Here is a 22,274-nt window from a genome sequence, read left to right as displayed (position 1 = left end):
TTAGATCCGCCAAAGGGCGGAGCAAGTTGCAGCGAACGAATGGCCTGATTGCCAGGGCGGGACTTCCTACCTCGTGCTTCCTTCTCAGTCCCAAACAGTCTCCATGGTGACCTCCGCCCAGATGCCTACACTCATTTCCGGGACTCTCGCCGCGCCCATTGGCTGTCGGTCGGAAGCGCGTCTGCGCGTGCGCTCCAGGCTTCGTGCCGGGCTGGAGCGGCCGGAAATCAAGGTCGCTGGCGTGGGCTGCTGGAGGCTGGGCTGGCCGGTGGGCTGAGCCGGCCAGTTACTTCGCTGACGATGTCGGTGTTTCACGACGAGGTGGAGATCGAAGACTTCGAGTACGAGGAGGAAACGGAGACGTATTTCTACCCCTGTCCATGCGGGGATAACTTCGTCATCACCAAGGTAACACCCGCGCCCCGGGGCCTGGGTGCAAATGCAGCACATTCCCGTCTGTGTGCCCTTCAGTCACTCGTCTGTTAAATCAGGGGGTCGGTCAGACTGAGCTGTGAGTCTGAGGTGTCTCCATCTCCGAGACCTAACGAAGGGAGGGGGTCCCCAGAAGTTCAGGCTCTCGGGCTCAGGACGCCCCGAGAGCCTTTCTGCTCGCGGCGTCTGCGGGTGCTGCCGGAGGTGCCCGCGGAGGAGGAGGAGGGCTCCCCTCCCATCCCCCCCTCCGCAGTTAGCAGCACTCCCTGAAGTTACGTGTTTGTGGCTTCTCGGATGTTCCTTTATTATGACAGAAATCGGCGGAGCCGAACTTGTCACCCACAAAAAGCAGGGAAGTGGCCCTTATTCAGATCTCCTTCGTCTTGTACTGTGTGCGTTAGACTTAGCAGGCAGCCCCGACGCCGGCCCCTCCTCTCCGAGGGCAGTGCTGTTCTTGGGGGGGGGTCCTTCTATCACTGCCTTCCTCTAGAGCCCCTGCTTCCTGTGATCCCCGCACTTTCTCTCTAATCCAGGCGATGTAGCTTCCTCACGTCTGCGTCTGACCTGCAGCCTCCCACCTCCTTGCCCTCCTTGAAGTGTTCTCCCTCCCTTCCCTGACTCCCCGGATCCACCATTCCTGACATCCTCCCGCTTTCTGCCTCTGGGAACACCAGTCAAACCCACTCTACCATTCGGGAAGGGGCGGGTCCGTGGGCACCCCTGGGACGTGTCACAGCTTAGCACTCTTCCCGCATTATCTTTGCCCGAGGTGGCCTCTCTTCTTTATTCCACTTTTGTGTTTCTATCTATTCACTTTTGGAAAGGAACAGGTTAGAGTGAGTAGGGGGTGGGATAGGATGGAGGGAAATACGGTTAGTCTCTCACCATATAACTACTATGGAAACGTTTTGCCGAGCTACACACGTGTATTTATATCTGTTGTGCTTAGCACAATGCCTGGCAACTAGTAAGTTCTTGATAAACGCTTTTTAATACTACCCCCTCCAAAAAAAAACCCACCCCCCTGTAACAAATAAGTATACAAAAAAAAGTTTATGTTTTGGTCTGTGCAGGGAGATCTCGTTTTGTTCCTATAGCCCCGTCAGCTCTGCCAGGAGGTAGCAGCATTCTTTGTTCTTAGTCTGGTGGAATCACATTAACCAGAGAGCTCTGACTGGAATCTTTGAAAGGTGTTTTCCTTAATATATTGTGGTCTTGTATACATTGTTGGCTCTGTCAGGCAACATCCGTTCTTCCGATTCCTGCCAGATTGCTTTGAATCTAGCCTTTCCGCTAGTTTTTGCATCCCAGTAAGAAAGTCTTTCATAACCAGCAGGAACAAGCATTTATGAAGTGCTTACTCTGTATTAGGCACTGGGGTAAAAGGGTATAGAGGGAAGGAAGAACATAAGGACACCACATGGTAGCTAGAGTGGAGTAGATAAAGTTCTGGACTGAGTTCAAATCTTCCCTCAGTCACTTGCTGACGGTGTGACACTCAATGAGTTGCTTAACCTCCCAGCCTCAGTTTCCTCCCGTGTAAAGTTGAATTTGCAAATTAATTTAGGCAGTATTGTTTTTATTATAGTGGCCATGCACAACCACGAGCCATTAACATCTATGATTTCTGTCTGTTTCAATAGAGTTTTGTAAGTTATATTGCTGTAATTCCTATTCCTATGTGTCTTGTTGGTGAATGCCCAAATATTTTGTACATTCTGAAGTTATTTTCAATGGAATTTCTCTTTCTTACTGCACATTGATATTGTGTAGAAAGTCTGGGCCTGTTTTAGACATCCTGTTACTTTGTTGAAAATATCTTAAATTTTTTGTTGAATCTCAACAATGAAATCATGTGCAAAAAGTGATCATTTTGTTTTTTCTCTGGGGTGCTAATTGCCTCATAGATTGAATGTTTGGAAGGGTCTTAGAGGTCATCTACTCCAAATACTTTGTTTTACAAGTTAGGTGACTAAACCAGAGGAAGGGAAAGTAACTTGGCTCTTGGTCAAACAGCCCCTGAATATCTAATTCCAGATTCAGTTTTCCTCCAAGCAGCCCTCTATTCATGGTGCCACCTAGCTGCCAATGTACTTGAATTCCACTCTTCCTGGACATAACCTCTAGCATTTCTACATTATATATAATGTTGACTCTTGGTTTTAGATAGATAGTATTTACCATGTTGAAGAAAGGTCCATTTACTCTTTTCTAAAAAAAATTTTTTTTTAAATAGATTTATACCTATACACACACATACATATTTTATATTTTGTTAACAAATAAGTATTGTTTTGTCACAAGATTTTTCTGATTCAATTGATATGTGATTTTTACTTTTATTACGATCTGTTATGTTTGTAGTTTCCTAATATTGAAGTGACTTATTCTCTCTCTCTTTTAAAAATACTATTTGTTTTATAGGATTGATCTTTGAAGGAGGGGAGGGGGGATACTAGAGAAAACTATAATGTAAAAATAAAAGATGTTATTAACTTTTTGTTCTAAGAATGATAGGAAAGGAAGTGGAGGTACCTGTTTTGGATGACCTCTTTTTTTTGGAGGGGGAGGGCAAGGCATTTGGGGTTAAGTGACTTAGCAAGGTCACTCGTCTAGTAAGTGTTAAGTGTCTGAGGTGTATTTGAACTCAGGTCCTCCTGACTAGGTCAGGTGCTCTATTGATTGCCCCACCTAGCCACCCCCCTTTTTTTTTTTAATAATATTTTTCCCAATTACGTGTAAAAACAAGTTTTTAACATTCATTTAAAAAATTTTTTGAGTTCCAAATTTTCTCCCTCACCTGCCCTGAGACAGCAAGCAATTTGATAAGTTATACATGTGCAGTCATGTGAAACATTTCCATATTAGCCATCTTGTGGAAGACACAGATCAGGAGGAAAAGACCTGTGAAAAATAGTGTGCTACGATATGCATTCAGACTGCATCAGTTCTTTCTCTGGATGTGGATAGCATTTTTCATCATGAGTCCTTTGAAATTGTCTTGGCTCATTGTACTAGTGAGAAAATCTAAGGCACTTACAATTTATTATCCTAAGTATTGCTGTTACTATGTACAGTGTTCTGGTTTTGCTCATTTTACTTTATATCAGTTTATGTAAGTCTTTCTAGGTTTTTCTGAGAGCATCCCTTATAGCACAATAGTATATATTACAATCATGTACCACAACTTGTTTAGTCATTCCCCAGCTGATGGGCATCCCCTCAGTTTTTAATTTTTAGCCACACAAAAAGAACTGCTATAAATAAATAAATTGCTATAAATTGCGAACATGCAGACTCACCCCCCCACACACACACACCCATTTTACAAATGGGTCCTTCCTCCCTCCCTCCCCCCTTTTTGGTAGCTCCTTGATATTCAGACCTAGTAGTGTTCCTTTATCAAAGGGCCCATAGTTCCAAATAGTTCTCCAGAATGGTCAGATCAGTTCACAACAGTGCATTAGAGTCCCATTTTCCCCACATCCCTTCTAGTGTTTATCGTTTTCCTTTACCGTTATATTAGCCAATCTGAGAGGTGTGAGGTAGTACCTCAGAGTTGATTTAATTTACATTTCCCTAATCAATAGTGATTTAGAACATTTTTTTCATCTGTCTCTAGATAGCTTTGATTTCTTCATCTGAAAATGAACATGCCTCTTCTTATTGTTTGTCTCAATTCTCTATGTAGTTGAGAAATTAGGCCTTTGTTAGAGACACTTGTAAAAATTGTTTCCCAGCTTTCTGCTTTCCTTTTAATCTTGGTTGCTGTGGTTTTGTTTGTGCAAAACTTTTCAATTGAACATAATCAAAATTTTCCATTTTATAACTTGTAATGTTCTCCATCTCTCATTTGGTCATAAATTCTTCCCTTTCCCACAGAATTGACAGGTAAACTGTTCTTTACTCTCCTAATTTGCTTATGGTATCACCCTTTATGTCTAAATCATGTACCTATTTTGACCTTATCTTGGTATATGGTGTAAGAGAGTGATCTTTACCTAGTTTCTGCATACTGTTTTTCCAGTTTTCTGAAGCAGTTTTTCTTGCCCCCAAAACTGGGGTCTTTGGATTTTTCAAACACTAGGCTGCTATGGTCCTTTACTATGTCTCGTGTACCTAATATATTTCACTGAGTCATTCCTATTTCTTGGCCAGTACTCTATAGTTTTGATGATTACTACTTTATAATATAGTTTGAGCTCTGGACAGTTAGGTCATTTTCCTTCACTTTTTTTTTTTCCATTAATTCACTTGGTTTTCCCTTTTGTTCTTCCAGATGAATTTTGTTATTTTTTAATAGTTCTATAAAATAAATTTTGCTAGTTTGATTGGTATGACACAGACTAAGTAAATTAATTTAGATAGAATTGTCATTTTTATTATATTGTCTCTGTCTACCCACGAGCAACTGATATTTTTCCAGTTGTCTAGATCTGACTTTATTTGTGTGAAAAGTGTTTTGTAATTATATTCATATAGTTCCTGGGTTTGTCTTAGCAAGTAGACTTCCTAGTATTTTATATTATCTACGGTTATTTTAAATGAAATTTCTGTATCTCTTGCTGCTGGACTTTGTTGGCAATATGTAGAAATGCTGGTGATTTGTGTGCATTTATTTTATAGCCTGAAACTTTGCTGAAGTTGTTAATTATTTCAACTAGTTTTAGTTGATTCTCTAGGATTCTTTATGTCATCATATCATCTGCAGAGTGATAGTTTTGTTTTCTTATTGCCTAGTCTAATTCCTTCAATTTCTTTTTCTTCTATTGTTTAATTAACATTTCTAGTACAATATTGAATAATAGTGGTGGTAATTGGCATCTTTGCTTCACCTCTGATCTTACTGGGAAGACTTCTAGTTTATCCCCATTACAGATAATGCTTGCTGATGATTTTAGATAGATATTATCTATCATTTAAAGGAAAATTCCATTTATTCCTGTGCTCTCTAGTGTTTTTAATAGGAATGGGTACTGTATTTTGTCAAAAGTTTTTTCTGTGTCTATTGAAATAATCATATGATTTCTGTTGATTTTGTTAGTGATGTGGTCAGTTATGCCAATAGTTTTCCTTATGTTGAACCGTTCCTGGTGTAAATCCCACCTGGTCACAGTGTAAGATCCTTGTGATTTATTGCTGTAAACCCCTTGCTGGTATTTTATTTTAAATTTTTGCATCAATATTCATAAGGAAAATTGATCTATACTTTTCTTTTTTTTGGAGGGGGAAACGTAGGGCAGTTTGGGTTAAGTGACTTGCTCAAGGTCACACAGCTAGTTTTTTTTCTGTTGTGTCGGAGGCCAGATTTGAACTCAGGTCCTCCTGACTCCAGGGCCAGTGCTCTATTTACTGTGCCACCTAGCTGCCCGTGATCTATACTTTTCTTTCTCTGTTTTGCCTCTTCCTGGTTTAGTATTAGCACTTTATTTGTGTGATAAATGGAATTTAGTAGGACTCCCAACATTTTTTTCCAAAATTGTTTGTATAGTATTGGAATTAATTGTTCTTTAAATGTTTGGTAGAATTCACTTGTGAATCCATCTGGCCCTGATTTTTTTTTTCCTTAGGGGGTTCATTGATGGCTTCAATTTCTTTCTCTGAGATGGGATTATTTAAGAATTCTGTTTCCCTCTTTTGCTAATCTGGGAAATTTATAGTTGTTTAAATACTCAACCATTTCATTTAGATTGTCAGGTTTATTAGCATATAATTGGGCAAAATAGCTCTTGATAATTGCTTTTATTTTATCTTCATTGGTGGTGAATTTACTTTTTTCATTTTTTTTTTTAAAGCAATCGGGGTTAAGTAACTTGCTCAAGGTTACACAACCAGTTATTTCTGGGTGTGGTGCTAAGTATCTGAGCCCAGATTTGATCCCCAGGTCATCCTGACACTGGAGCCGGGGCTCTTACTCGCTGTGCTACCTGGCCGCCCCCTTTTTTCATTTTTGATATTGGTAATTTTTTCCTTCTTTTTTTAAATCAAATTAACCAAATTTTAATCTATTTTATTTTTTTTTTTTTTCATAAAGCCAGCTCCTAGTTTTATTAGTTCAGTGGTTTTCTTGCTTTCAATTTTATATTAATCTGTCCTTTGATTTTCAGGATTTCCAATTAGGTATTTGATTGGGAATTTTTAATTTGTTCATTTTCTAGTTTTTTTTTAGTTGTATGCCCAATTCATTTATTTGCTCTTTATTTTATTGATGTGAGAGTTTAGATATATACATTTTTCCCTAAGGTACTGCTTTGACTGGATCCCATAAATTTTAGTATGTTGTCTCATTGTTGTCATTCTCTTTAATAAAATTACTTATTATTTTTATGATTTGTTCTTTGACCCACTTATTCTTTAAGATTAGATTATTTAGTTTCCAATTAATTTACTCTATCTTTCCATGACCCTTTATTGAATGTAATTTGTATCGCATTATGATCTGAAAGGATCCATTTAATATTTCTGCCTTTCTGCATTTGATTATGAGGTTTTTATGTCCAAACACAGTTAGTTTTTGTGTTAAGTGCCATGCATCACTGAGAAAAGGGTATATTCCTTTCTGTTCCCGTTCAGTTTTCTCCAGAGGTCTTTCTATATCCAACTTTTCTAAAATTCTATTTACTTCTTTAACTTCTTTCTTTATTTTGTGGTTAGATTTATCTAGTTTTCAGAGGGAAAAGTTGAGGTTCACCACTTGTATAGTTTTTCTGTCTATTTCCTTCTGTAACTCATTTAACTGCTTTAAAGTTTTGGATTCTTATTGTGTTTATGTATTTCATATAGATATTACTTCATTATCTATGGTACCTTTTTTTAAGTTGTAGTTTCTTGCCTTATCTCTTTTAGTTAGAACTGTTTTCACTTTTGCTTTGTCTGAGATCCAGATTGCTATCCCTGACTTTTTTTTTTACTTCAGCTGAAGCATAATAGATTCTGCTCCAGACGCTTACCTTTACTTTATGTGTGTCTCTGCTTTAAGTGTGTTTCTTGTAAACAACATATTATAGGATTCTGATTTTTAATCCATTCTGCTATCTGCCTCTGTTTTATGAGTGAGTTTATACCATTCACAGTTATGTTTACTATGTATTTACCTCCATTCTAATCTTCTTTTCCTCTTTCTCCTCCTCCTCCTCCTCTTCCTCCTCCTCCTCCTCCTCCTCCTTCTTCTTCTTCTTCTTCTCCTCCTCCTCCTCCTCCTCCTCCTCTTCCTTTTCCTCCTCTTCCTTCTTCCATCTTTTCCTCCCTCTCTCCCTCTCTTTCCTTTTACTCTTTCTGCCCTCACCAGTCTTTTGCTTCTGACCAGTACCTCCCCAATCTGCCCTCCCTTCTATCAATCCCATCCTCCTCTTTTCCTACTTCCCTATAGGGTAAGATACCCAACTAAATGTGTGTTATTTCCTCTTTGGGCCAACTCTGATGAGAGTAAGGTTTAAGTGATTCTTAACTCTCCTCCTCGCCCCCCCCCCCATCCTTCCTTCCACTATAATAGGTCTTTAGTGCCTCTTTATGTGATATAATTTCCTCTATTCTACCTCCATCTTTCCTCCCTCCAATGAAATACTCTTTCTCCTCCCTTTAATTTTGTTTTTTGAATATCACCCCATCAAACTCGATTTATATTCTCCCCCTCTGTCTATGAACTCTGTGACTGCCCTAAGAGTGATACAGTCCTTGGGAGTTACAAGTATCATCTTCCCACATAGGGATGTAAATAGTTTAACCTTATTGTATCCCTATGGTTTCTCTTTCCTGTTTACCTTTTTATGCTTCTTTAAAGTGAAATTTTCTATTCAGCTCTGATCTTTTCATCAAGAATGCTTGAAAGTCCTCTATTTCATTGGATATCCATATACCACCCTGAAGAATTATACTCAGTTTTGCTAGGTATGTGATTCTTGGTTGTAATAGCTCCTTTACTTTCCAGAATATCATTTTCCAAGCCCTCCAATCCTTTGATGTAGAACCTGCTAAATCTTGTGTAATCCTGAGTATGGCTACATGATATTTGAATTGTTTCTTTCTGACTACTTGCAATATTTTCTCCTTTACCTAGGAGTTTTCATTTTGGGATCTCTTTCAGGAGATGATTGGTAGATTCTTTCAGTTTCTTTTTTTTCTGTTCTCTGGTTCTAGGATATCAGGGCAGTTTTCCTTGATAATTTCTTTAAATACAATGTCCAGGCTATCTTTTTGATTGTGGCTTTCAGGTAGTCTTAATAATTCTTTTTTTTTTTTTTTTTTGCTTTTTGGAGGGCAGTTGGGGTTAAGTGACTTGCCCAAAGTCACACAGCTAGTAAATGTGTCAAGTGTCTGAGGCTGGATTTGAACTGAGGTCCTCCTGACTTCAGGGCCAGTGCTCTATTCACTGTGCCAACTAGCCACTCTCCCCCATTCTTATTTTTAAGGAATAATTTTCTTCAGTTAATTTTTGTACATCCTTTTCCCTTCGACCAATTTTACTTTTTAAGGAGTTGTTTTTTTAACGGATTTTTGTATTTCCTCTCCAGATAACATTCTCAGGGAGTTTAGCCACAGCCTGGTGGAGAAATGTGGGACAATAGCTAGCAGAGATGGATGGCTCAAGGGAGGGTTTTTTGAGGATGAAATTAGACATAGGCATGTTTGTAGGCCATAGGGAAGTAGCCAGTGGACAGGGAGAGGTTGAAAATAAGTGAAAGTGGGGATGATAGAGAAAGGGAGGAAGGGGGCGAGCTGGTGGAGAAGATAGGACAGAATGGGACCATTTGTGCATGTAGAAGGGTTGGCCTTGGCAAGAAGGGCCACCTCATTGTGTGAGATAGGGGTGAAGAAGGAGATTGTGTCAGAAGGCATATGGGTAATGAAAATAAGGAGGAGGGAAGAAAGAGCTCTTATCAAATAACCTCAATTTTTTCAGCAAAATACTGGGCAAAAATTCTTAGCTGACAGGGTGCATTGGGAGCCAGGGGAGGCTTGAGGAGGTATGAAGAGGTTTGGAAAAGCAGCTTTGGAGGGTGGGAGAGGGAATTGATTAGGAAGGTGTAAAAGGATTGCCTAGCAGCAGTCCAGTTGAGATTGTGTAACATAAATTTGCCAGGGACCAGTCAGCCGTGATTTTCTTCAGCTCCCATTAGTATCATGTGGAGAGGAATGAAAGCAGGGGATTGTGGGAATGATCCAAGGCTGAGATTAGACAGGGCAAGATCAGCAGTTTGGGAAGAGGACAAAGGGCCTCAAGAGAATAGAACAGTGAAGAGTTGAAATAGCTCAACAGGTGGTCATGGTACAGAAAGGAGGAGGAGTATAGGTAATGTAGCAGTTTCAGTCTTTCAGTCATGTCTGACGCTTTGTGACCCCATTTGGGGTTTTCTTGGCAAAGATACTAGAATGATTTGCCATTTCCTTCTGTAGTTTATTTTACAGATGAGGAAATTGAGGTCAACAGGGTTAAGTGACTTCCTCAGGGTCACACAGCTGCTAAGTGTCTGAGGATGGATTTGAACACATGAAGATGAATCTTCCTGATTTCAAGTCCAGTGCTCTAACCACTGTGTCACCTAACTGCCCCCTCGTTTAGGAGTAATGGCCTGAGAAAGAACTAAGCAGGGATCAAGAGATTGAAAGAACAAACTTTGGCAGGTGCCAGGCAGTGGGAGGGGTGGAATGACAACAGATTGTGATCCATCAGATAAAGGAATTTCAGAGAGTGTAGATATGAAAGTAGTGCATTTATAGGTGATGGCAGAATCCAGTCTTATGACCTGCCTTTTATGGGGCTGAGGTAAGATGGAGGACTGTAGGTCATGTGAAACGAGGAAGTTGAGAACATGAGATTTGAATGTTTTAGGAAGGAATATCAATGTGTATGTTGAAGTCCTTTAGTACGAAAACAGAAGTTGAGTAGGAGAGAAAGACTTGTGAGCCAGGCACTGAATTCATTGAGGAAAAGAAGGGTGTCCTGGAGGGCTATAGATAGCAGCTACCAGTATTTTAATTGGATGATAGAGATGAATTTAATGAATTAAAGACCTGCCAGAATGGAATGGCGTATCTTATTTAACTTCTCTATTTGAAGTTCTGTGAATCTGGGTATTTTATATTTTTGCAAATATCATTTATTTATCAGTTTTGTTGGCAGCTAAGGGGTGCAGTGAATAAAGCTCTGGACCTGGAGTCAGGAAGACCTGAGTTCAGATTCTGCCTCAGGTACTTACTGGCTGTGTCATCCTCACTTTTCCTCATTTTCCCCTTCTGTAAAATGGGTATAAATATAGGCCCAACCTCCCAGGATCATTGTAAAGATAAAACGAGATAATATTTGTAAGATGCTATAAATGATAACCATTATTGTCACATAGTTGAGCAAAATAGTTTCTAATTTTCTTCTTTATTAGTTATGAATTTTCTTTTTTCATTTTTTATGTTGGCAGTTTGGTTTTCCTTTCTTTTTTTTTGGATCAAGTTAACTAATGGTTGCTCTTTCTTTTCAGTGTTTCAAAAGAACCACCAAGTTTACTTACTTGTGTTATATGTTACATCCCCCAGGGATTCATCCCCACCTTTGAAGATAACATTCAAAACCAAGTTTCAATTAAAGATAAAAGTTTAAAATTAACAACTGAAAATCAAGGAAAAGAAAACAATTCCTGGCTCCACCCTAGGGCTTGCTCTTTTGCTGCACCCCCCCTGCCCATGCCACCCTTAACAGCACCAGTTAAATTAGGACCTCTCACTGCCAAAATTGGAATGAGGGCTCCTGGAGCCAGAGCAGGAGTTCTTACAAAGAGGAGATGCAGTCAGTTTCTCCAGCCCTTTAAAACTTCTTCATTTGCCATCATGTCACTCTCCAAATGAAAAAGAGGATGCCTGCACAAGACTTACACCTTGGACAGGTGTATCTTTATCAAAGGGTACACTTTACAGCTGGCAATAGAAGCAGCATCTGTAGTCCTACAGATCTCCATATAGAAGTCTAAAATGAGATGATGAAATGACAGGTACCCACATGGGGCTGCTGTGGCAGCTGCAAAAAAAATGATTTCTCAGCTGTCCATTTTTGTATAGATAAGAAAAGTTCCATCTTTCATGTGTGCTAAGCATGCTACTTGCTTGATTGGGGGGAGTGCCTGCTTCTAGGTCTACACTTTGGGATATTTAAGCATAGTATCTACTTGAGAGTTAGAGTGTGGCAGGCGAATGTTTACTGTTTTACTCAAGGTGGACTAACAATGAAATGAGCTATCTGGGCCCTGATGGATGGACACTTTATCTGTAAAGTTTGTGGTTTGAAGGGGTCCCCATCAGAGCTGGACTTAGGAGTAGAAGCAAAAAGCAAGGGACACAACATTCTATGATAGCTGCCAATTATCTGGAAAGTACCAGGAGAATGGCATCTGGTGTTCTCTCATATAAGAAGTCAGAGGCCCCATAGAGGTGTTAATGGGTTCTCCTTCCCAGGGGCTAATTGTGATGTCTTAACTTAGGTTCCTTATGGCAGGGAGAATAAAATTCCACTATACAGTGAACCTAACAAGACCCTATTTATTAATGTAACTGTGTAAATGTGTGTGCAGTTATACCATCTAGCAAACCATTGATTCATTTACGCTCCTCTTAGGACAGAACTTGTTACAGAACTCTAAAAAGCAAAATGATAACCTTCTGTCCATACTAAGGTTGTAGAAACTTCAGAGACCAGATGTTATGGGAAGTATTGCTGCAGTTAAAGGTTTGTTGGCCCTGTCACACAGCTCAGATTCAAAAGCATTGGGACTGAAGAAGATGAAACCCAGTAGGGATAAAAACCTCCCCCCAGGAAGCTGTTCCCCAGTACAGTGAAATGTATTATGGTATGTCTTACACCAGTGCAATGTAAGAGTCATGATTAGAGAGCAGTTTTTAAAAAGATCTGAGGATTTTAGTGTATTGCAAGCTCAAAATGAATCAGCAGTGTGATGTGGCAAGCCCCCAAAATCCTAATTTAATCAGAAAAGCAGCCTGGTGTAGTGGAGAGGGCACTGGATGTAGAGTCGGGAAGATTAAAGTCTCCCATTAGACACTCACTAGTGCTCTGTGCTTCAGTTTCCTCACCTGCAGAATGGGCAGGGGGGAGTGGATTCAATGACCTTGAAAAAAACCCTCTAAAATGATGGTCTTGGTCTGGGTTTCATTAAGAGAGACAGTTTCCAGGAATCAGGATTGGTGTGATCCTTGCCTGTCCTTTGCCTTCATCATAACTCATCTGGGGTCCTGCATTCAGTTGTGAACTTCACAGTTTAAGAAGGCTGATAAACTGGAGTGTGCTTAGAGGAGGGTTGCCAGGACAGTGGGAAATGACCTGAATGTGTCATATGAAGATTTGTTGTACAAAGAAGGCTCAGGGGAGACACGATAACCAGGTTCAAGTGTTTGCAGAGCTGTCATGATGAGGAGAAATCTTCCTTTGTTTGGCCAGAGCCCAGCTTAGACTGGATGTCAGGAAAAACCTACTTACACTTGGAGCTCTCATGAAGTACGTGGGCCCCCCGGATCACTGCTGCAGGGGCCTGTCTCCTCAGCGGCTTGGAATAGAAGTTAGTGCCCATTGTAGGTAATATTATAGTGGTCCCTTCCTGGAACATGGATGTCACACACACACACACACACTTTACAAGTGTATACCTCTGTTTGGGACCAGGCCTAGACCTACAATTTCCTTACAAGCTCAGTGTCATCCTAGACCCTGACTTGCATTCACCTCCCCATAGATATACTGCACAGTCTGTTAGCAGTCACACCATCTCTCCTATACGCAGCCACTGCCCTTGTTAACGCCCCCATTACCTCTTGTCTGGACTCGCCCTCATGTCTCTCCACCTTCCAGCCAGTCTGGCCTCCACTCAGATGCCAAAGTGATTTCCCTAATGTATGGGTAGGTCGCTTCTTCCCCAACCCCTACCTAATACATGCTCCGGAATCAAATATAAAGACCTCACACATTTAGAACCCTTCACAGTCTGGCTCCTCGCCACATACCATCTTCTGTCTCCCTGCCTTTGCACTGCCCTCCCATACCTGGAATTCCCTTTCCCTTCATCTCCACTCCCTGTCTTCCTTGGCTTAGAACTCAACAGAGCTCAGCTCAGATCCCACCTGTACTTGGAGGTCACTGCTGTCTTCCCTCTTGCCTTCATTGTATATAGGCTTTTGGGGAGGGGCCCTGCATCTTCTCACCTTTTAGCACCTCAGCTTCTCTCGGGCAGGGGGCTTGTCTTTTTGTCTTTCTTTGTACCCTCAGCCTTTATTACAATGCCTACACATAGTAAGTACGTAATAGTAATTGGTTGGCAGTATGGGTGTGGATCTTGGATCCCTGTGGCCAGGGTCTGGTGAAGCCTTTTAAGTGCATAAAGTGAAATACGTAGGACTTCAAAGGAAGCCAATTCTGTTGCTTCACAATTTTTAAAAGTTCAGGGACCGCAGGTTCAGAATCCCAGGGCGGACACAGCGGGGGTTAAACGCCCGGCCCGGAGGGGCTTCAGGAGTGCGGGGGACACTGAGGCAGGAGGAGAGGCCTGGGGCACTGGGGCAGAGGTGCAGATGCCGGATGCCGAGCCAGAGCGGTGCTGATGCTGCCTTCTCCCGCCCGGCGGGTGCCATGGCAACCGCCCTGGCGGCGGCGGCTCGGCGGCAGACAGGCATGCGCAGAGGCGCTGGCAGGGCAGGCTTGGGCAGGCTGGGGAAGCTTTGACGCAGTGCGGAGGTGGGCGGTTTGGCGCCAGGCTGCTCTCGCTTGTGCTCCGCCGTACTGAGCTCTACTCTAGGCGGGAGTAGGGAAGTTACTATTATTTGGTTTTGTCACAGGAGGATTTGGAGAACGGGGAAGAGGTGGCCACCTGTCCCAGCTGCTCCCTCTTAATCAAGGTGATCTATGACCGAGTAAGTGCATCTGGCTCCTGGGCTGGGTGGGGCTGGGGGAGTGGGGAGGGAGAAAGCCCCCCGGGAGGGCCGGGCTGCAAACTTGGGCTCCGTCCTGGTGCTCGTAGTAAAATCTGCTGCGCTCCGAGGCTTGTCGCACTTAGCCCGGGGGGAGTGGAGCGGAGCGGAGCGGAGAACTTGGGCTTTCTCCTCTGGGGAGCCTGGTCCGCTCCCTGGGCTCTCAGCCTGCAATCAGGACGGTTCGGAGTCCGGCCGTTCTCTCAGGAGGAGAAAGCAGAATTCTGGGCAGCTCCCTGCCCAGCTTGGTGCCCAAGCCCAGCTCTGCCGTAACCACTTTTTCATTGGCAGTGGTGACACACACATGATTAATGGAAGCGCATAGGTGATAAAGGTCATTTGTTTAGCTGTCAGAATAAAATAGGAACCAGCCAGAGCTGTTACCACTTAACAAAAAATCGATTATTTTAATTTTCTTTTCCTGCCTTTAAAAAATGTGTTCAATTTCTGACAGAAAAAAAAATTTGTGTGTAATTTATCTTTTTTATCATTAAAAATATTATTAGGAAGAGAGGCTGGAGAAAAAAAGCTAGGGGCTGGGGTGTGAAGCAAAATGGATAGCTGCAAATTGCAGAATCAGAATGTGACGTTTAGATTCCGCCATAGCTAGCCTAACAACAGGCTAGATTGACGTACTGGAATATTGAACTAATGGGGCTTTACTATAAATAAAATTAAATTTAAGCCCTTTTTAACTAAGATTCAAGGAATTTGGGAGGCAGTTGCACACATATTTTAATTCTGTAGATATTTTAAATGGCTGTCCATAATTTACAGCTTTTATTGTAAAAATATGTACAAAAAGTAAGTAAAGGAACCTTTTAAATTCATTTCAACAAATATTAGCATCTCCTGTGTGCCAATCGAGACATTGGTGGTATAAAGACAAAAACATCAGGCTCTGGGCTCAGGGAGCTTACATTCTATTGCATGACGTATGCATATATCTAAGAGTGGTGGTTTGGAAATAAAAGATGCAGATGTTTAGTTTTTCTTTGTTTTCTTTCTTTAAAATAAATTAAAGAGCTTTTAAAATCAAATATGCAAATGAAGTCTGGGAACTGATGACTTCTTGAACATGGATTTAAATTTTAATGGGTGCTATAATGTGATTAATGAATAGAAAATATTTTTAAAAACCTAAGTTGACAGTATTGAAAAATGTAACTTTAATATTATTGAACAAAAAGTGGTTTGAATACTTATTGGTTAATGCTATTGTCTCTCTTTCTTAGGATCAATTTATGTGTGGGGAAACAGTCTCTGTACCTTCGACCAGCAAAGAGTTAGTTAAATGCTGAAGAAAGCTTTGAAAACCTAATTTATACCAAATAACCAAAGGATGTGCCCAGGTGGATATTAAATGTGAAACTGAAAACTTCTGAATAACAAGAGGGGCTGGCTTTGGGGTTTTTGTTTTTGCTTGCTTGCAGTGTATTGCAAAGCATAGCTTCTTTACATCAATTGCCGCATTAATCTTGAAAATAAAGAACTGAATTGACAGAGAGGACAAACCTAGATTTTTATAATTGAACTTGAGTCTTAGATTCAGTCAAAATTTTTCATTTTCCAGAATTTAAAAGAAGAATTTCAAATCAGCATATGATCTTAGAGTTTAATCATTTATCATAAAACCTGTTAACTTTGTTATTTGTTCTTTGCAAAGTACCATCTACCTCTGTAATCAGTAGTAGTCACTGATGCTCATTTAGTTGGCTTCTACAGCAGAAACCTTGTTAATAGCTGGATTGTGATAGTGCTGGGTGTGTACGTTGTCACCTTGTTTTCTGTCATATCCAGACTTCATTAAGTGAAAGCAATGGATATGAAGAGGAAAATAAGTGACCTCTATCCTCAGAGGATAAAGGTCTTCTGTGTCTTAGATACGAGAAACAAGACTCAATGCGAAATTGCAAGAGACCTTGGAATTCTCATGTCATGCTTCCTCAAAACTAAGAGGAGCATAAAAAGGCAAGCATTAGGGCTTGATGATAAGAATAAAGTGGTGACCAAAGGGAAAAAGATGAAAGGTGCAAACCCTGTTGAGTCAGGAAGTGAACCAGTTGATTATTCCAAACCAGAGCCAATGGTGTCCCTCTGTCTGATCATTTTCTAAAAGTAAAAGCTGGTATAATTGCACCAAGGAAGGTGGCTTTGTGTATTTTGGTACCATTACAACATTGTGTCCACTGCATGTAAAAAAGGTGAAGCATCTCCATTAACCATACCCATTGCTGAAGATCCATCTTTAAAATGTGAGTGAGGCCCATTTTGGATGACAGCACTAGCACGGACACATTTGAGGCCGGTGTCATTTATATGATTTACAGCTAAGTCAGATCCTAGTAGCCCTAACAGAGGAAGCTTGCTGTGGAGGGACGAAAAAAAAGACATGTGGACAGTCTTTGCTGTTGTGATGATAGTAGTGAGAAATTAGAGCCATTTGTGGGGAAATTGGAAAATCCACAGCTCATGAAAGGCATGAATCATCTTCCCTGTGAATACTAAGTTAGCAAACATGCATTGATGACTAAAAAGTTATTTTGGTATTGACTTATGCAATTAGAAAAAGTGGCTTGCCAAAGTAGATATTTTGTTACTGTTAAATGTGCTGTGCATACCCATATTTAAATTAAAACGTGTACACGTTCCTTTTCTGCCTGTCAGTCCTAAAAGCTATACATGAACTCGATAGACCAAGGGATGATAAACTAAAGGTTGAGTATCTGAAGCACTGTGCACATGGAGTGCAAAAGAATGTAGCTGTTCTAGAAATACGGAAATGACATTTGATGCAATGAGGAGTCCCCTGGTTGCATGGGACACAGTCTCATACAAAAGCAAAGCCGGCCTTGAACACCAGTGATGGCTTGGACGAAAGGAGTGTCCACACTGACTCAGACTAGAATGGGCTACAGAGAGAAATGGATTGTCTGATCACTGTTGATGTTTTTGTAAATGTTGGCTACCTCTGCTGTTATTGTATCAACAACAGGCACCTTCAATGTGAAATTTGTAGCGAGTATAAAGGAAGAAGAGAAAGAAGCTGCTTGAGCCCAGAAATCCTGCAAGAAGAGAAGTTTGGACAGTATGAACAGTGACTGAATTTGTGATAAATTCGAGTGCCATGAGTGACCCTGCCCATAGAATCGGGCAGGACTGCTGAGTTTGTTTGAAGGTCTGAACCACAGGAAAAAGTCCAAGTTCAGGGTTGTATTTCTGACATATAACTGGTTTCCAGTTACCTAAAAACAAGAAATTCTTGTTCATTTTTGTCTTTGACTCCCTCCTAGTAGCCTTCTTGTTTATTGTGTTTGCTACTCTTGACCATTAACCAAACTGCTGCCAGCCCAAGCTCTCCTCCCTGGTGCTGGCCTGCCATGGCCACACATTGTGGGATCTGGAGAGATTCTGAAGTGAGGAGTATGCAGATGAGAGGCATCGAAGCTGACTGGGGCTTTGACTAGTGCTAGGGATGGGGTGAGGCCACTGCAGGCAAGTTCTGTGTCCAGATTGGTGAGAGCGTGGCAGCTCGCAAAATGGCTTTCTGGCTTTCCCTTGTTTTGTACAGAAAAATGTCACATCTCTGGCATGAGGCAAGGATCCTTCCTCCTTGCCGTGATTCCCAGGGTGGCTCTTGTTTGGAGGCAGGTGGGGAAGGAGGATGTTATCTGTTGCCTCTGCTTCTTCCCTATGGGATCTTTGGGTATTATTGGTCAAGATGGATGAGGATCATGGGATTGGAATCGCCTCCCCCTAAACAAAGGGGATGATTCTAGATGCTTTGGGGTAATTTAGGCTGAGTTGGACATTTCCTACCAAGTCGTAATTAGACTTTTTTGACTGGTTTTAGAGGGTAAAACAAAAAAGTGAGAAGCAGTTACAAGGTAAATGCAGAATAGTAGACAGTATGGGCTTGTGTCTTTCCCTGGAAGACCTGCCCCTGAATTGCCTGGCAGTTACTAGAAGAACAGCTGTGGGCAGTGAGGATCAAAGGCCTTCTGAGGGATGTACTGGAAACCTCAGGTTTACAACAGGGGAAATCTGTACTATTATATATTCTGTAGGGGAAAAGTGATTCCTAATACACAAAGACCTGAACAAAGGAGGTGGGGGGGAGGCCTAAATTATGAATTTATCAACGTATATGTATAAATTATGCATATATGTTCTATAGCAGGCAATATCAGTTCATCTACATTCCCCAGAGGAAGGGTGGCACTTGGTAGTTGCAAAATTTTTAAACATCTTTATAGATATTATAAGAAAGGTCATAAAAACCACAAACTCAATATGAAACTAATTACAGCAGTTGTGCTAAAGAACAGGCCCAAGAGCCTGGGGGGCTGCAGAGGGGTGAATGGCATCCAGTGTCTGGATTATGGAGAGGCCCATTGTTGTCATTTCTGAGTGGCAGTTGGGTTTTACCTCGATTTGAGAGTTAAGCCAGAACAGTACAGTAAAAGTTGAGTGATATGAACTTTGGGATTTATTTCACAGGCACTATAATAACGATAACTCACATTGTGTAACAAACACTGGATAGTTTGCAAAGGACTTTTCTCACAACATTTTCTTAATATTGTCACTGATGTGTTTTATTCTTCTGTACCTGTGTCAATATAGCATCTTTGTAAAACTTACTGTAAGTAGACTTAGACATTTTGAATCTCCAAAACAAGCTCAGAGTACTCTGCTCTTTCTGACCTTTTGTATCCTAATGTGTGGGGAGCCTCAGGTTTGGGGATTGGTATTTCTAAAGAGGGATTTGGGAAAGCAGGGTGGTATGTTATACTGTCCAATTAAGAGACCTGGATTTGAGTTCTAGCTTTGTGACTAATTCGCTGTGTGACATTTGGGGTAACTCTTATAACCCATTGAAGCTTTGGAGTCCTCATCTGTAAAAGGAGCCGGTTAGTTTAGATGAGTTCTCACCTCCCATACAGCTGTAACTATCCATGATTCTGTGTCTGCAAACTTAGCGTGAAATGACATGCATTTGCTGCCCTGAACCAAATTGAACTCAAATATTCATGTTTACTTTCATGGAAAATTAAGCTTATTTTTTGAAAATGGTTTGGTTTGAGAAATTAAATTTTTAAAAATTCCTTAAGTAATTTCAGTAAATAATTATATTTAATTGAATGTACTAGATGAACATGAGGATACCAGTTCCAGTGCCCATGAGGTATCATTGGTGTGAGACTTCAGTAGAGGGATTTACTTCTTAGTCTAATTTCTTTGATCACCATATAAACTCATGGGTTTTTGTTATATTCCCATCCTCTATACCCTTGCCCAGAAGTCAGGAAATAATGCTTTCCCAGCTAAATTTATTGGTCTTTTTTTTTTAATTAGATTGGATTGGTAGTCTTGATATTAATAATAACTGACATTTATGTAGCACTCAAAGGTGTGGCATAGTGGACAAAAAGCTGACTTTGGAGATGGACCATTCAGGGTTCTCTGATGTTGGTTGTGTGGCTCTGGGCAGGGCCCAAGCCAACTTGAGTTTGTAAAATAGTGGTAGAGAGTTTGGACTTGAGTTCTGTTTGAATTTGAGTCCTGGCTATTCAAATGGGATCTGACTGATTGTCAGAATGTTCTTTTGAATGGAATGAGAGTGCTTAATGTGTCTTATGTATCATTTCTCTTTTTAGAGTTGAGCCTTTTCATCAACACTCAAGATAATCAGAACGAATTTAAAATGTTGTGTATAGTAAGACCCACCAATGACTGTCTCCCTCTAATAGCCTTCATTAGGCCATCGATCTCTCTGGTCCCTAGTATATATGGTTACACGGTGCCAGTGTTTTGCTTACTATGACTTAACCTGTAAAGCAGTTGTTATTGCTGTCTCAACTCCAATATTATACCAAGACAGTGTTGTGCAATAAAAGTATGTGTGTCTAAATGCAAAACAGCTTGATTGTTTTCATTGACTTTAAAACCAAGCTTTACAGATGCCCTTTCAGAACATCTTTTCTTGCCCCTCTGTTGAACTATCTCTCACAAAAAGGAAAAAGTAAAGCAAAAATCCACAAAATAGGAACCTTGTCTGATAAAGCAGACAGCCTTCTTTATATCTGGGGAAATCTGCTGCTGCTGAGAGGAAGATAGAAAACTATTTTCGAGGGGTGGGCATTATAGTTACTTTCATTGTTTTAAACATATCATTCTGCTTCTACTTACCTTATCACATCATTCGTAATCTTCCAGTATTTCTCTGGATTCTGTAGTTATTTCTTGCTGTATAATCCTTCTTTGTATTTTATCACAACCATTTTTCAATTAATGGGCACTGATTTCACTGTTTTTTTTCAGGAGCGTTTTAAACCAAATGAAAGGGCCTTGATTCAAGTCCCAGCACTGCAATATGAAGTAGGACCTTGCCTCTTAATCTCTGGGTTTAGATTTCCTTATCTTTAAAATGAGGGGATGCACAGTGAGTAAGAGCACCAGCCCCAGAGTTGGGATGACCTGGGATCGAATCCAGGCTCAGATACTTACCACCACACCCAGAAATAACTGGCCATATAACCTTGAGCAAGTTACTTAACCCCAATTGCTTTAAAAAAAAAAAATGAGGGGGTGGAACCAAATGGCCTCTCAGGTCCCTTCCAAGCTCTGAATCTATGATGAAATGTTTGTTTCATCAAACACATTGTTCTAGTGATTGTATGGCAATTGTCAATAGTGATTTTTCTTTGATTACAGAGCTTTTTGTTTTCCCCACAAACCCATCTGAGATGTTAGACCGGAATTGACAATTATTATTGCCTGTCCCAAACTAAAGAGAAATTTGAGCCCCCGAAGCTTAGTATGCATGTACTCCCACACCTGAACCATCAAAGAATAAGGATGGGGCAGAATAAAGATGGGGTATATAGGAAGAAAAACTCCCACCTGGGCCTCATTTGGGGTGTGGTCTCTAAGCAGGTAGTTGAATTTTCCAGCATTTCCAGGCTGCCAGTTTTATAGCTCACACTGACAGCATCTGCAGGTGTGAGTAATTAGAGGATTTTTTGTTTTTGTTTTTTTTGTAACTGAAAATTCATCACTGTTTCCCACAAAGTAAATTGCTCATAATTACATATTTGACTAGGAAATGATTTTGAAAATCATTTCTTGGTAAAAGTATATAAAAAGGGACTTTAAAAAGAAAATCAGTTTAAAATGTTCCCAATCCATGCAAAATGTTTTAAATCTCCACTTTGCTTGCAAAATTTTGTTGAATACCAGGGCATAGCACAGTTGTTGGAGATTTGGAGAACATGGAGAACACTGGGGAAATTCTTAGCAGAACAGTGGCACAAAAGTCAATTCCAGGAAAGCAGAGCACTTGTCCTGAGACCACAGAGTTTGGAACTGCTGGTCAAGGTAGCCAGCATTTTTGTTACATGCTGGCTCTTTCCTGTGGCGAAAATCGGACTGAACTTGCTGAATTATTACAAAGCCGGTTTTGGAGATTGCAAAGTTTCAGGGTTTGATTCAGTGAGTGTGATGTCATTGGAAAGCGGGAGCACCTGGAATGTCATTTGGGCTGGGGGCTGGGCATCCTCCGGGACACTGGGGAACACCCTTGGTGACCACAGGACCCCTTGTCTTTCCCTTAACGATGTTAATGATGAGAACATAAGGCAAACAAATATAAAAATGAAAAACAGGACACAGCCCAGGAATGCCCAACATTTAGTACTCTGTGGGGGGGGGGGGGTCTGCTCCAAAACTGGAAGGGCTTTAAGACATCCCACAAGCGCACCAATGTAGGCTAGTAAGAAAACACTACAATGAGGGACGTGCCAGTCTTAAGTAAATCAGGTAAGGACATACACCTAGAGCAGAGGAATCCCTTTGGCACCTTCATAGTTATGCCTTAGAGATTC

The 22,274-nt window shown here is 40.9% G+C and overlaps 1 protein-coding gene across 1 annotated transcript; it reads left to right on the top strand.

The window, feature by feature from the left end:
- Nucleotides 1-166: 166 nt before the first annotated feature.
- Nucleotides 167-20,309, top strand: DPH3 (diphthamide biosynthesis 3). The gene is made up of 3 exons (XM_069088429.1): nt 167-408; nt 14,257-14,331; nt 15,624-20,309. The coding sequence occupies exons 1-3, from the start codon at nt 301-303 to the stop codon at nt 15,687-15,689; spliced, it is 249 nt and encodes an 82-aa protein (XP_068944530.1). The 5' UTR covers nt 167-300; the 3' UTR covers nt 15,690-20,309.
- Nucleotides 20,310-22,274: the final 1,965 nt, after the last annotated feature.

Source organism: Petaurus breviceps, unplaced genomic scaffold (assembly GCF_028583685.1).
Source record: "Petaurus breviceps papuanus isolate PSGF00001 unplaced genomic scaffold, PetGlider_PUasm1.0 185, whole genome shotgun sequence".
Classification (NCBI taxonomy): Eukaryota; Metazoa; Chordata; class Mammalia; order Diprotodontia; family Petauridae; genus Petaurus; species Petaurus breviceps.
The sequence above is the reverse complement of the archived record's forward strand: the minus strand, read 5'-3'. Positions and strand labels throughout refer to the sequence as shown.

What these genes read in the sequence shown, in the direction of transcription:
- DPH3 (XM_069088429.1), top strand. Translation starts at nt 301, where the DNA reads ATGTCGGTGTTTCACGACGAGGTGGAGATCGAAGACTTCGAGTACGAG. An exon ending in ATAACTTCGTCATCACCAAG is followed by an intron (nt 409 to 14,256) that starts GTAACACCCGCG and finishes GTTTTGTCACAG; the next exon opens with GAGGATTTGGAGAACGGGGA. An exon ending in TCAAGGTGATCTATGACCGA is followed by an intron (nt 14,332 to 15,623) that starts GTAAGTGCATCT and finishes TCTCTTTCTTAG; the next exon opens with GATCAATTTATGTGTGGGGA.